General features: G+C 43.6%; 1 protein-coding gene across 1 annotated transcript; it reads right to left on the reverse strand.

The window, feature by feature from the left end:
* Positions 1 to 4,024: 4,024 nt before the first annotated feature.
* LOC137318120 (probable G-protein coupled receptor 139) lies at positions 4,025 to 5,829 on the reverse strand. Its single transcript, XM_067981094.1, has 2 exons — positions 5,760 to 5,829; positions 4,025 to 4,926 (listed from the first exon to the last, which is right to left on the reverse strand). Exons 1-2 carry the CDS (start codon positions 5,827 to 5,829, stop codon positions 4,025 to 4,027), a joined length of 972 nt encoding a protein of 323 aa, XP_067837195.1.
* Positions 5,830 to 16,440: the final 10,611 nt, after the last annotated feature.

The raw sequence follows: 16,440 nt of genomic DNA on the forward strand, positions 1-16,440 counted from the left end.
AACTTCACTCTTGATCCATTTCATTGCAATTCGACCAAGTGAAATCTATAAATATAAGTCTGTCTTTCTTTTGTATCATTTGTGCGAATTAAAATGAATGAAGAATGCCCAGATTATTTCCTTTGCAGAACTACCTGCTTTCCCACACTGTTATCAAATCATTTATGTTCTCTGAAATTGATCAATCAGTATATAATTGCATGTCTTTAATTAAATCTCTCACCACTTTATCCTGAAAATGACCATTGCCGCAGGGTCAGCCCTGGCCCAACAGCGCAGTGGGACTTGAAATTGACTTATACTTCGTTGCTCAACAGGCAAAGGCGAATATTAAGGTTACTACAATATTCATTTAAACAAATACAGTAAAACATTAGCAGATCTCATGACAGTCTGATTCACCTTTTCATAGAGCACCCTCTTTGTTGGCATTAGAGTATTTAAGGTCAACAGAAAAAACAATATCTCTTCACCATCATTTATCCATCTCGATCTATTGTATTGCGCAGGTCTCTGCTCATTGATTTTACATTGTCCAGAGCCTCATTACCCATTTCATGTAGTGTTGTTATCAGTAGACTGACCATGCCTTGGGCCCGTTCGTCAGTACATTTTCATCATGCATGTCGAAAGCTGGTTGTTTCATGTGTAACACGTTACTTCTGTACACACAGCGATATCCCAGGCTCATGCAGCACGAGACATCCGATACAAGCCAGTCCTGCCCCTTCTGGATCTCTCTCAATGGATCGTGCAGGTGTTTGATTAGAATCTCCCCCTGCACGATCCCGATGTTTCGGGTAGTGGCCAAGCATCAAATATATTCATCTCATTGTTCATTATAAGCAAGGACACAACCATCTCGAAGAGAAACATATCAAATAACTATCTTAACTAAGTTTCCTTAATTTCACTCGACTGCGTATTGATACCAGATTGATATCTATTAACGAGTCGTGCCCGGGTGATTTAGGTTAAGAAGGGATGGTACAGGATTGATATAAATAGACTGCTTCCATTAGTTGAGGGATCAAGAATTAACGGCCAAAGATGAAAGAATACATTGAAGAGATTTAGAACTGAGGGTAAGAGAAACCTGTTTACACAGAGAGTTGGGAGGCAGTCGAATTCACGGAAGCAGAAATTAGATCAATATTCACGATTAAATTGGATAGAGAGATAAGGAATAAAAAGTGGAAGGGATGTTGAGGTAGAGTGGGTAAAGTAATTGGAACTATTTACTCAGTCGGAAGGTAAACGCCAACAAGGACTGATTGGCTCGATTGACTTGTTCCCCTGGTATAATATTCCAATATTTTGATGGTCAGTTGAAACTTCAAGTAAATATCTGCAAACAAAGATGCCTAACGTTACAGTGACGAGTTAACTTCCAATTGCCTCCATCTTACTTATCAGTAAAGCCAGGACCGGTTCAATTTGGCCAGGAAACAATGGGGGGAGGGAGGCCAGAGTCTGCTGGGGAGACCAGCGGCTGCAATATTCACACCGAAATTTCAGAAGAATTCCAAATAACTACGATTGTAACACATTTTGATTTCTACATTACAGAAAACTTTATCCATTGATCAAACTGACACGCCACATGCCAATACCTGCGGTGTGAGGCAGTTCACGCTGACGCCACATGTTCCACTCCACTGCTGAAGCTCAATCGTGAATGTTCTCTTTGAATCATGAGCGGAAATTCCGCAGTTTCAGGAAGAAATGATTCTGTTCACCCGCAGAAAGCAGCAGACATCAAAAAGCATGGGACAAAATGGACGAAATGTTTTCTGATACCTGTTCATTTTCACAAGGACAATCCGTTTTCTTCATAAACGAAATAAGGCAATTCTAATAGGAACATGGATTGTAATGGGTTCATAAATGACAGCCAACATAAATTTGTTGAAGGCAAATCTTGTCTGATAAACTTGATTGAGTTCTTCGATGAAATAATAAAGATTAGGGTAGTACAGTTGAAGTTGTGTTCATGGACTTTCAAAAAGGCGTCTAATGAAGTGTCACATAATTGACTTGTTAGCAAAATTGAAGTCCATGGGATTATTTGGGCAATGGTACCCTGGATTTGACTGAGATACAGAAAGCAGACATTGGTGAACGGTACTTTTTTTTCAGACAAGGAAGGATACAGTGGTGTCCCACATGGGCCAATGATAGGACAATTGCTCTTTTCGATGTATATTAAAGACCTGATCTTGGGTATAGAGGGTATAATTTCAAAGTTTGCAGATGACACGAAACTCGGAAATCTATTAAACAGTGACTAAGGGATAGAAGGCAGAGAGCAGTGGTGAACAGGTGTTTTTCTGACTGGAGAGATGTATGCTGCGGGGTCCCCAGGGGTCGGTATTCGGGCCAATGCGTTTCTTGTTATATATAAATAACCTGGACTTGGGTATAGAGACTACTATCTCGAAGTTTGTGGATGGTACCAAACTTGGCAACTGAGTTAATGGTGAGCAGAATAGTAGCAGAGCTCAGGAGGACAAAGGCTGACTCGTGAAATGGGCAGACACATGTCAGATACAACTTAATGCGGATAAGTTTGAAGTGATGCACTTTGGGAGGCATAACGTGGAGAGGCGGTATAATATAAACTGTACAATTTTGAGGGGGAGGGTCCTGCAAGAGCAGAGGGCCCTGGGGTTGCATGTTCAGAAATCTTTGAAGATGGCAGGGCAAGTTGATAAGGTGGTGACGAAAGCGTATGGGATACTTGGCTTTGTAAATGGGGACATTGAATACAAAAACAAGGAATTCATGCTAAACCTTCATAAATCAATGGTTAGGCCTCAGCTGGAGTATTGTTTACAATTGTGGGCACCACACTTTAGGAAGGATGGCAAGGCATTGGCGAGCGTACAGAGGAGGTATCCCAGGATGATATCAGGGATGAAGGATTTCAGCTATGTAGAGAGATTAGAGAAGCTGGGAGTGTTTTCCTTCGAGCAGAGAAGGTTAAGGGGAGAACGAATAAGAAAGAAAGAAAAGAAAGACTTGCATTTATGTCTTGCTTTTCATGACCTCAGGTCGTCCCAAAGCACAGGCAGGATGGGCCGTTTGGCCTCCTCCTGTCCTTTAAGTTTCTACGTTTCTGTGATTCTAAGGATAGTGGCAATATTCGAGAGGGCATTGATAGACTGGTGAAATGGGCAGACACGTGACCGATGGAATTTAATGTAGAGACGTCTGAGGTGATGTATTTTGGAAGGAAGTATGAGGGGAGGCAATATAAACTGAATGGGACAATTTTAAAGGGGGTGCAGGAAAAGACATATCTGGACCATTACGTACACAAATATTTGAAGGTGGCGGAACAAGTTGATGAGGCTGTTAAAAAATCGGGACCTTGGGCTTTCTAAAAAGAGGCATAGATTACAAAAACAAGGAAGTTCTGCTAAACCTTTATAAATATATCGTTAGGCCTCAGTTGGTGTATTCTGTTCAGTTCTGGGCAGCACACTATAGGAAGGATGTCACGGCCTTAGACAGGGTGCAGAGGCGATTCACTTGAATGGTACCAGAGATGGGTGACTTCAGTTATGTGGAGATACTGGAGAAGCTGGGGTTGTTCTACTTAGAACAGAGAAGGTTAAGGCGTGATTTAATAGAGGTGTTCAAAATGATGATGGGTTTGAAAGGGTTTATTGGCAGAAACTCGATACAATGGCGGAAGGATTCATAACCAGAGGACACCGATTTAAGAACATTTGCAAAAGAAGCAGTTGGGAGATGAGGATTTTTTGAAGCAGCGAGTTGTTCTGACCTGGATTGCACTGCCTGAAAGGGTGGCGGATGGAGATTCAATCGTAACTTTCAAAAGGCATTTGGATAAATACTTGAAAAGTAAAAAAAATGCAGAGAAATTGGGAAGGAGCATTGGAGTGGAACTAATTGTATCGGTCTTTCAAGTACAGGCACAGTCACGATGGGCTGCAAGATTCTATAATTTTATATTTGAGCTTTAGTTCGGAGAGGAAGCTTAGGTTAGATTTTTCATTCATTTCACCAGTGTCAGAATAAAGGTCCATGGAAATGTCATCATCTCCTTCAGTTCTTCCCTGAATTTAGTTTGGGTAGCTGCATAAATACACGTGTTTGTACAGGAACTCAAATACATGAGCAGATATCCGGTTTCAGTGCTGATATACGCAGGGGTTTCATAATCGCCTGGATAATGCACGGTGTTTGTCAGTTTGGTAGCTAAAAAACTCACTGCAGCTGTCAGCCACAACAGTATGAAACAGCCCGAAACCGTGAACAGTAAAACGATGGATTTCCTTCGGTTCTCCATCTCTGGATCGCTCTGATTCTCACTGCTGCGACCGCGGATTCCCCTCCGGGCTCGACTGGCTACGACAATACGTCTGACTGTCAAACAATTGAACAGTAATATCAAAGCAAAAGGAAGCCATGGAATTAAAATACTGTGTAACCAAGAGTAGACGGCGCCTGCAGGCTTTGAAAAAAAGTCCACTCTGATGCGGCAACCCGAGTGAACATTGTTAATTATTCGTTCAGGTTCATATGCAAAGCAAAATGGGATGTCCTTTAAACAGAACAGGGCACTGACGGTTGTTAAAACCGCAGCCGCAGTTCTCACTGTGCAATATTTTGTTTTAAACTTATGACAACATATCGCTACAAATCGGTCAAATGTGAACAAGACTGTGAACCACACCGACATATCCAGCGCAGCAGCATTCATGTAAATAATGAACTTACAAACGGCAGTGTAGGACAGGAATGAATATGGAAAGTGATAACTGAAAATGTGATACACTATTACATTGAAGATGATGACCAGCAAATCTGCTGTTGCCATGGCAACCATGTAGACAGAAATACATTTGGAAAGGCCGCAATTTCCTCTGGAGAGAATCACGATTGTCACCAGGTGCGCTGTAAGAAAGAGGAACAAGAGGTAATTACCGGGGACACTCAGATAAATCTCAGAGCATATTGTGGAGAAATATTTAGATGTGTCCCTGCGTGGGTTATGTGCACGGATTCTTTTTTTAATATAGGCGAACATTGACAAAAGTTTGTTTAAAAGGAATCAATCATTGAACAATAGAGGGACTAAAAACCCGCCGCCCTTCCAGTGTCCTTCAGTCAGACATCGTCAAGAACTAAATATCATTTCATAGGAATTACTGGAAAGATATGAATTTAAATAAAACATTCCGCTGAGGTAAAGGCATTCAATTCACGTCGAGACTGAGTATTATCTATTCATATTCGGCCCGAGGGAGCTGCTCGGTACCAGAGCGGGAGCTGGTGGAACCGCGAAGGTTTTTTTGCTGCCAAGGGGAGGAGAGCAGCTCCCTGAACGGCAATTATTTCTGAAATTATCTTTCAAAGGCCCTTGTTGGGTGCAGATGTCTGCAGACCGAGGAATTATCAACTTAAAGTGGACCGGGAACAAAGGTACAAATAAAATGGTGTCCATGGACATTAAACAACACGTTTTTTAATGATCGATGTATTGTTAATGGGGCCGGGGAAGCAGTCTCGCCCTCCCTCGGTATGATAAAGAAAGTTGATCGCTCGTTGCCCACAATCTATCGACAAGAGCAGCGCCTCACCGGCCTTGAGGACCGGTAAGATTCCTGCTGCGATTCACCAACTTATCCAGGTGGATAAGTGACTCTGCAATGAGAACAATCTCTGAATCTCTTTCATTAACAGTGAGACAGTCAACAGCTATTAAACAACAGGACTCATTGACTTACCGGGAACACCAAAAGCCGCGAGAATAGGGTAGTAGGTATCCTTTATCTGTAAAATTATTGGAAGTTCCATTTTATAGAATAATGGATGACTTCTCTCCGGCTTCAAGGTTCCGATTGGAGTGTATCTGAGATCCGTAAATATTCCCCCTTTATAGAACAATCGGTGTCCGGTGAGAAAATCAGGTTCTACAATAATTTGCATTAGTTACAGTCACTTAACAAACAAGGGGCGATTTTCGCTTCTGTGCATTGGGAAGTCAATGGGGAAATTGCACATTTCAGTCCATGAAACTCCGTCGAGCAGACGGAGCAGAAAGTAATCCCAGAGAAAATGCCATGTGCGCATGCTCAGTGAAACCAAAATGGAACATTCCTCTCAGACTCCACATTCGGTTCTTGAGGCATCCAATAATTCGTTGAAGTCTTCGATCATTCATTGCATATTGCAATTTGTTTTGTACTGTGATTATGACTGGTGATGATTCGGCACGAACATTACTGGTGGTGATCGTACTGTAACATTACTGATGGTGACCCCACCCTAACATTACTGGTGGTGATCGTACTGTAACATTACTGATGGTGACCCCGCCCTAACATTACTGGTGGTGATCGTCCTGTAACATTACTGATGGTGACCCCGCCCTAACATTACTGGTGGTGATCGTACTGTAACATTACTGATGGTGACCCCGCCCTAACATTACTGGTGGTGATCGTACTGTAACGTTACTGATGGTGACCCCACCCTAACATTACTGGTGGTGATCGTACTGTAACATTACTGATGGTGACCCCGCCCTAACATTACTGGTGGTGATCGTACTGTAACGTTACTGATGGTGACCGCGCCCTAACATTACTGGTGGTGATCGTACTGTAACATGACTGATGGTGACCCCGCCCTAATATTACTGGTGGTGATCGTACTGTAACGTTACTGATGGTGATGATTCGGCACTAACATTACTGAAGGTGATCGTACTGTAACATTACTGATAGTGATCCTACCCGAACATTAATGGTGGTGATCGTACTGTAACATTACTGGTGCTGATCCAACGCTAACATCACTGATGGTGATCATAACCTAACATTACGGATGGTGACCCGACAATAACATTACTGTTTATGACTCTGCTCTAACGTCACTGATAGTGATCCTACCCTAACATTACTGATGTTGACCCTCCCCAAACATTACTGATGTCGACCCGAAAATAACATTACTGGTGGACACTCCACTCGAAAGTGACTGGTGGTGACCCCACTCTAACATTACTGATGGTGACCCTACCCTAACATTACTGATGGTGACCCCACTCTCACATTAATGATGGTGACCCTACCCTAATATTACGTGTGGTGAACCCACCCTAACATCACTGATGGTGACCCGACAATAACATTACTGATGGTGACCCTACAATAACATTACTGGTGGACACTCCACCCTAATATTACTGATGGAGACCCTACCCGAACATTACTGATGGTCACTCCACCGTAACATTACTGATGGTGAACCCACTCTAACATTACTGATGGTGACCCTACAATATCATTACCTATGGAGACCCTACCCTAACATTACTGGTGGTGACTCCGCCCTAACATTACTGATGGTGAACCGACCCTAACATTACTGGTGGTGAACCAACCCTAATATTACTGGTGGTGAACCAACCCTAATATTACTGGTGGTGAACCAACCCTAACATTACTGGTGGTGAACCAACCCTAATATTACTGGTGGTGAACCAACCCTAATATTACTGGTGGTGAACCAACCCTAACATTAATGATGGTGACCCTACCCTAACATTACTGGTGGTGACCCTACCCTAATATTACTGGTGGTGAACCGACCCTAACATTACTGGTGGTGAACCAACCCTAACATTACTGGTGGTGAACCAACCCTAATATTACTGGTGGTGAACCAACCCTAACATTACTGGTGGTGAACCAACCCTAATATTACTGGTGGTGAACCAACCCTAACATTAATGATGGTGACCCTACCCTAACATTACTGGTGGTGAACCAACCCTAACATTAATGATGGTGACCCTACCCTAACATTACTGGTGGTGAACCAACCCTAATATTAATGATGGTGACCCTACCCTAACATTACTGGTGGTGACTCCGCCCTAACATTACTGATGGTGACCCGACCCTAACATTACTGGTGGTGAACCAACCCTAATATTAATGATGGTGACCCTACAATAACATGACTGATGTTGACCCTACTCTGACATTACTGATGGTGACTCCACCCTAACATTACTGATGGTGACTCCACCCTAACATTACTGATGGTGACTCCGCCCTAACATTACTGATGGTGACTCCGCCCTAATATTACTGATGGTGACCCTACCCTAACATTACTGATGGTTTTCCCATATTATACTCCATCTGTCAAATTGTTGCCACTGACTTAACCTATCTATATCCCTTTGCACACTCTTTATGTCCCCTTCACAAATTACTTTCCTACCTACCTTTTGTCATCAGCAAATTTAGCAACCATACATTCGGTCCCTTCATCCAAGTCATTGATATCGATCGTACGTAGTTGAGGCCAAAGCACTGATCCCTGTGGCACTCCACTCGTTACATCTTACCAACCTGAAAATGATCCATTTGTGCCTGCAACCTGTTTCGTTTTAGCTAACCAATCATTTATCCATGCTAATATATTTCGCTCTGCACCATGAACTCTTATTTTGTGTAGTAGACTTTAATGTGGCACCTTGTCAAAAGCCTTTTGGAAATCCAAGTATGCTGCAGCCAAAGGATCCCCTTTATTCACGTTATCAACGAACTCTAATAAATTAGTCAAACACGATTTCCCTTTCACAAACCCGTGTTGGCTCGGCCCCATTGCATTGAGATTTTCTCAGTGCCCTGCAATAACATCCTGAATAACAGATTCTAGCATTTTCTCCATGACAGATATTAAGTTAACTGGCTCGTAGTTTTCTGCTTTCTGTCTCCCTCCTTTCTTGAATAGAGGAGTTACATTCGCTATTTTCCAAACTGGTGGGACCATTCCAGAATCTAGGGAATTTTGGAAAATTAATATCAATCCATCCACTATCTCTGCAGCCACTTCTTTTAAGATGCTGGGGTGAAGTCCGTCAGGACCTGGGGACTTGTCAGCTTTTAGTTCCAATATTTCTTTCAGAACCCTTGCCCTGGTGATTGTAAATGTTTTAAGTTCCTCCCTCTCTTTCACCTCTTGATTCACAATTATTTCTGTCATGTTATTTGTATCCTCTACAGGGATGACGGATGCAAATATCTGTTCAATTCATCCGCCATTTACTTATTCTCCATTATTAATTCCCCAGACTCACTCTCGAGAGGACTGACGCTCACTTTACTTATTCTTTTCCTTTTAAACTACCTTTCGAAACTCTTACTATCTGTTTTTATGTTTCTAGCTAGCTTTCTCTCGTACTGTAATTTCTCCCTCCTTGTTATTCTTTGTCATTCTTGGCTGTTTTTTATATTCTGTCCAATCTTCCGACCTGACACTAATCTTCGTGGAATTGTATGCTTTTTCTTTCAACTTGATACTATCTTTAACTTCCTTAGTTAGCCACGGGTGGTACGTCCTTCCCCGAGATTCTTTCTTTCTCACTGGAATGTATTTTTACTGAGTGTTATGAGACATCTCATTAAATGTCTGCCACTGCATCTCGACTGACCTATCCCTTAAACCAAATTCCCAGTTCACTTCAGCCAGCTCTGTCTTCATGGCCTCATAATTGACCTTATTTAAGTTTAAAACACTAGTCTCAGACTTACTCTTCTCTCCCTCAAATTGAACATGAAATTCAATCATATTTTGATCTCTGTTACCGAAAGACTCCTTTACAATGAGGTCATTAATTAATCCTGTCTCATTACACATTACCAGATCTAGAATAGCTTGCTCTCTTGCTGGCTCCATAACGTGCTGCTCCCAGAAACTTTCCAGAAAGCAGTCTATGAACTCATCTTCCAGGCTACCTTTGCCAATCAGATTCTTCCAATCTATATGTAGATTAAAATCACCCATGATTATCGCTGTTCCTTTCTCACAAGACCCCATTATTTCTCCCTGTACACCCTGTCCTACAGTGTGGTTGCTGTTCAGGGGCCGATAAACCACTCCTACGAGTGACTTCATGTCTTTACTATTTCTTGTCTCTACCCAAACTGATTCTACATCTTGGTCTTTAGAATTAAGGTGATTTATCTCTATTATACTCATGTCATCCTTAATTAACAGAGCTACCGCTCCACCTTTTCCAAGCTTCCTGTCCTTCCGAAATGTCATGTAACCTTGAATATTTAGGTTCCAGCCTTTGTCATCTTGCAGTCATTTTCTGATGGTGACCCTATTCTCACATTACTGATGGTGACACTACGCTAAATTTACTGGTGGTGACCCGAGTCCAACATTACTGGTAGTGACCCTACGCTAACATTACTGGTGGTGACCCTATTCTAACATTACTGGTGGTGACCCTACTCTAACATTACTGCTCGTGACCCTACTCTAACATTACTGGTAGTAACCCTACTCTAACATTACTGGTGGTGACCCTACTCTAACATTACTGGTAGTAACCCTACTCTACCATTACTGGTGGTGACCCTATTCTAACATTACTGGTGGTGACCCTACTCTAACATTACTGCTCGTGACCCTACTCTAACATTACTGGTAGTAACCCTACGCTAACATTACTGGTGGTGACCCTACTCTAACATTACTGGTGGTGACCCTACTCTAACATTACTGGTAGTGACCCTACTCTAACATTACTGGTAGTAACCCTACGCTAACATTACTGGTGGTGACCCTACTCTAACATTACTGGTAGTGACCCTACTCTAACATTACTGGTGGTGACCCTACTCTAACATTACTGGTAGTGACCCTACTCTAACATTACTGGTGGTGACCCGATTCGAACATTACTGGGAGTGACACTACTCTAAAATTGCTGGTAGTGACCATCCTCTCACATTAATATTACTGATCCTACTCTAGCATTACTGGTGTTGACCCTACTCTAATATTACTGGTGGGGAACCTACACTATCATTACTGGTGGGGACACGAATCTAATATTACGGGTGGGGACCCTACACTATCATTACTGGTGGGGACCCTACTCTAACATTAATGGTGATGACCCTATATTAAATTCACTGGTGGTGACTCTATAATAAATTCACTGGTGGTGACCCTAAAATAGTTTCACTGGTGGTGACCCTATGCTAATTTCACTGGTGGTGATGCTATATTACCTTCAGTGGTGGTGACGCTATAATCACTTCACTGGTGTTTTTTTTTCATGGCATGTGGGCGTCGCTGGCGAGACCAGCATTAATTGCCCATCCCTAATTGCTCTTGAGAAGGTGGTGGTGAGCCGCCTTCTTGAACCGCTGCAATCCGTACGGTGAAGGTTCTCCCACAGTGCTGTTAGGTGGGGAGTTCCAGGATTTTAACCCATCGACAATGAAGGAACGGCGATAAATTTCCAAGTCGGGATGGTGTGTGGCTTGGAAGGGAACGTGCAAGTGGTGTTGTTCCCATATGCCTGCTGTCCTGATCCTTCTACGTGGTGGAGTTCGCGGGTTTGGGAGGTGCTGTCGAAGAAGCCTTGGACGAGTTACTGCAGTGCATCCTGTAGATGGTACACACTGCAGCCATTGTGCGCCGCTGGTGAAAGGAGTGAATGTTTTTGGTAGTGGATGGGGTGCCAATCAAGCGTGTTGCTTTGTACAAGATGGTGCCGAGCTTCTGGAGTGTTGTTGGAGCTGCACTCATCCAGGCAAGTGGAGAGTATTCCATCAAACTCCTGACTTGTGCCTTGTTGATGGTGGAAAGGCGTTGTGGAGTCAGGAGGTGAGCCACTAGCCGTAGACAACCCAGCCTCGAACACACTCTTGTCGACACAGTATTTATATGGCTCCACCAGTTAAGTTTCTGGTCAATTGTGACCCCCAGGATGTTGATGGTGGAGGATTCGGCGATGTCAATGCCGTTGAATGTCAAGGGGAGGTGGTTAGACTCTCTCTTGTTGGAGATGGTCATTGCCTGCCAATTGTCTGCTGCGAATGTTACTTGCCAATTATCAGCCCAAGCCTGGATGTTGTCCAGGTCTTATGGATGCGGGCTCGGACTGCTTCATTATCTGATGGGTTGCGAATGGAACTGAACACTGTAAAATCATCAGTGAACATCCCCATTTCTGACCTTATGATGGAGGGAAGGTTATTGATGCAGCAGCTGAAGATGGTTGGGCCTAGGACACTGCTAGTCATAAAGTCATAGAGTCATAGAGTTATACAGCACGGATAGAGGCCCTTCGGCCCATCGTGTCCGCGCCGGCCATCAAGCCCAGTCTAATCTAATCCCATATTCCAGCATTTGGTCCGTAGCCTTGTATGCTATGGCATTTCAAGTGCTCATCCAAATGCTTCTTGAATGTTGTGAGGGTTCCTGCCTCCACAACCCTCTCGGGCAGTGAGTTCCAGACTCCAGCCACCCTCTGGGTGAAAAAAGTTCTTTCTCAAATTCCCTCTAAACCTCCCGCCTTTTACCTTGAATCTATGCCCCCTTGTTATAGAACCCTCAACGAAGGGAAAAAGCTCCTTAGTATCCATCCTATCTATGCCCCTCATAATTTTGTACACCTCAATCATGTCCCCCCTCAGCCTGCTCTGCTCCAAGGAAAACAAACCCAATCTTCCCAGTCTCTCTTCATAGCTGAAGCGCTCCAGCCCTGGTAACATCCTGGTGAATCGCCTCTGCACCCTCTCCAAAGCGATCACATCCTTCCTGTCGTGCGGCGACCAGAACTGCACACAGTGCTCCAGCTGTGGCCTAACCAGTGTTTAATACAGCTCCATCATAACCTCCTTGTTCTTATATTCTATGCCTCGGCTAAGAAAGGCAAGTATCCCATATGCCTTCTTTACCACCTTATCTACCTGTTCCGCCGCCTTCAGGGATCTGTGAACTTGCACACCAAGATCCCTCTGACCCTCTGTCTTGCCTAGGGTCTTCCCATTCATTGTGTATTCCCTTGCCTTGTTAGTCCCTCCAAAGTGCATCACCTCGCACTTTTCCGGGTTGAATTCCATTTGCCACTGTTCCGCCCATCTCACCAACCCATCTATATCGTCCTGCAGACTGAGGCTATCCTCCTCGCTATTTACCACCCTACCAATTTTTATATCATTAGCGAACTTACTGATCATACCTTTTACATTCATATCCAAGTCGTTAATGTAGACCACAAACAGCAAGGGCCCCAGCACAGATCCCTGTGGTACCCCACTGGCCACAGGCTTCCACTCACAAAAGCAACCTTCGACCATCACCCTCTGCCTTCTGCCACTAAGCCAGTTTTGTATCCAAAGTGACAAGGCACCCTGGACTCCATGGGCTCGTACCTTCTTGACCAGTCTCCTGTGCGGGACTTTATCGAAGGCCTTACTGAAATCCATGTATACCACATCCACTGCGTTACCCTCATCCACACGCCTAGTCACCCCCTCAAAAAAATTCAATGCTCTGAGGAACCCCTGCAGCAATGGTTTGGCTGAGATGATTGGCCTCCTGGAACCACTAACGTCTTCCTTTGTGCTAGGTATGACTCTAGCCACTGGAGAGTTTTCCCCCTGATTCCCATTGACTTCAATATTACTCGGGCTCCTTGGTGCCACACTCGGCCAATTGCTGCCTTGATGTCAAGGGCAGTCACACTCACCTCACCTTTTTTGAACCAAGGCTGTAATGAGGTCTGGAGCCCAGTGGTCCTGGCGGAACCAAACTGAGCAGCGGTGAGCAGGTTATTGGTGAGTAAGTGCCGCTTGATAGAACTGTCGACGACACCTTCCATCACTTTGCTGATGATTGAGAGTGGACTGATGGGGCGGTAATAGATTATAAGCTGGACTCAGAAGGTACCGATCCCGGTGTCACGCACTAGCGAGGATTGAAATAAGGGGATATTGCAGACGAATGTGTGGCTGGAGTGATGGTGCAGGAGGGAGGGTTTCGATTTCTGTGGCATTGGGAGCGGTTCTGGCAGAGGAGGAACCTGTATAAGCTGGGCGGGTTGAACTTCAACACGGCCGGGACCAATATCATCGCAGGGAGGTGTGCTGGTACTGTTGGGGAGGGTTTAAGCTCGCTTGGCAGGGAAATGGGAACCTGAGTGTAGATTCTGAAGGGAGTGAAGCAGAGCTGGAAATGGAAGGCATAAAATTGGTAAGCGAGTTTAGAATGCAGAGGAAACAAAGGCTTGAAAATAAACCAAGGAGTTTGGCAGTGCTTCATGGTATATACCTCAATGCAAGGAGTCTAGTGAATTAGGCAGATGAGCTGAGGGCACAGACGTGGAAGTACGATATCTTAGCTATTAATGAAAAAATGGCTTAACAGGGGCAGGAATGACAGCTCAACGTTCCTGGATACAGGGTTTTCAGACGAGTTAGAGAGGAGGATTAATATGGTCGTGGGACGCAACAGTGTTTAAAGCAACAATTACAGCTGTGAGGAGCGATGACCTGTTAGAAGGATCATCACATGAAGCCATATGGGTGGAACTGAAGAACAAAAAAGGGGCAATCACACTGCTGGGAATGTACTATTGACCCCCTAAACAGTCAGAGAGAGATAGAAGAGCAAATATGTAGGCACATTTGTGAGAATTATAAAAATAATAGGCAGTAATAGTAAGGGATTTTTACTACCCTATTATTAAATGGGATACAATCAGTGTAAAATGTACGGAGGGCGCAGATTTCTGAAAATGGATTCAGGAGAAGATTTTTAGCCAGTATGTAGCAAGCCCAACAAGAGGGGGGCAGTTCTGGATTTAGTTTTCGGGAATGAAGCTGGGCAAGTGGGAGGGGTATAAGTGGTACAGCATTTTGGTGGTAGTGATCATAATTCAGTTATATTTAGCGTAGTTATGGAAAAGGACAAATATCGAACAGGAGTTAATTTTCTTAATTGGGGAAAGACCAATTTAATTAAGCTGAGATGTGATTTGATAAGAGTGGACTGTAAACAGCTATTTGAAGGTAAATCAGTGTCAGAGCAGTGGGAAACATTAAAGGGGAAGATAGTGACTGTTCAGGTCAAATAAGTTCCCCCAAAGAGAAAGGGTGGATCTCCCAAATCTCGAGCCCCCTGGATGTCAATGAGCATACAAGGTAGGATATGGCAAAAAAGGGAAGCTTATGTCAGATACCGAGAGCTCAATACTGCAGAAAGCCTCGAGGAGTATAGATGTGGAGATGCCGGTGATGGACTGGGGTTGACAATTGTAAACAATTTTACAACACCAAGTTATAGTCCAGCAATTTTATTTTAAATTCACAAGCTTTCGGAGGCTTCCTCCTTCGTCAGGTGAACGATGTGAAAAATTTGTGAGAATTATAAAAATAATAGGCAGTAATAGTAAGGGATTTTTACTACCCTATTATTAAATGGGACACAATCAGAAGAGTATAGACAGTGCAAGGGTGATATTAGAAAGGAAATTAGGAAAGCAACGAGAATGTATAAAAAATATTGGCAAGTAAAATCAAGGAAAACCCAAAGATGTTTTTTCAATACATAAAGAGCAAAAGGGTAACGAAGGAAAGAGTAGAACCTATTAGACCAAAAAGGTAACCTGTGTGTGGAGGCGGAAGATATGAATATGGTTCTCAATGAATACTTTGCATCTGGCATCACAAAATAGAGACATGATGCAGACATTGTTGTTAAGGAGGAGGTGTTTGAAATATTGGATGGGATAAACGTAGCGAGAGAGAGACTATTAAGTGGTTTAGCATCTTTGAAAGTAAATAAATCGCCAAGGCTCGGATGAAATGTATCCCAGGCTGTTCAGAGAATCAAGGGAGGAAATAGCAGAGGCTCTGACCATCATTTTCCAATCCTTTCTGGATATTGGCGTGGTGGCGGAGGACTGCTAACGTTGTACTGTTGTTTTAAAAGGGAAAAAGGGATAGACAGAGTAATTACAGGCCAGTCAGCCTAACCTCGGTGTTGGGTAAATTATTGGAAAAAAATCGGAAATCATCATTTCGAAAGGCACGGACCATTAAAGACAGTCAGCGTGGATTTGTTAATGGAAGGTCGTGTCTGACTAACTTGATCGAATTTTTTGAGGAGGCAACATGGAGGGTCGATGAGAGGGGCGCGATTGATGTCATCAAATGGATTTCGGCAAGGCTTTTGAAAAGGTCCCACTTGGCAGACTGGTCAGAAAAGTAAAAGCCCATGGGATCCAAGGGAAAGTGGCAAGTAGGATCCAAAATTGGATCAGTGACAGGAAGCAAAGTGTAATGGTCGACGGTGTTCTGTGATGGGAAGGCTGTTTGCAGTGGGGTTCCACGGTGCTCAGTACTATTTCGCTTGCTTTTTGTAGTGTATAACAATGGTTTAGATTTTAATGTAGGGATTTAATTAAGAAGTTAGCAGATGATACAAAAATTGGCCATGTGATTGATGGTGAGGAAGAAAGCTGTGGACTGCAGGAGGATATCAATGGACTGGTCAGGTGGGCAGAAAAGTAGCAAATGGAATTCAATCCGGAGAAGTGTGAGGTAATGCATTTGGGGAGGGCAAACAAGGCAATGGAAC

The sequence above is a fragment of the Heptranchias perlo genome, unplaced genomic scaffold (assembly GCF_035084215.1).
Source record: "Heptranchias perlo isolate sHepPer1 unplaced genomic scaffold, sHepPer1.hap1 HAP1_SCAFFOLD_65, whole genome shotgun sequence".
In the NCBI taxonomy this organism is placed as follows: domain Eukaryota; kingdom Metazoa; phylum Chordata; class Chondrichthyes; order Hexanchiformes; family Hexanchidae; genus Heptranchias; species Heptranchias perlo.

Coding starts and splice junctions, on each gene's coding strand:
- LOC137318120 (XM_067981094.1), bottom strand. CDS start 5,829: ATGGAACTTCCAATAATTTTACAGATAAAGGATACCTACTACCCTATT. Junction 4,927..5,759: donor CGCGGCTTTTGGTGTTCCCG/GTAAGTCAATGA, acceptor TCTTTCTTACAG/CGCACCTGGTGACAATCGTG.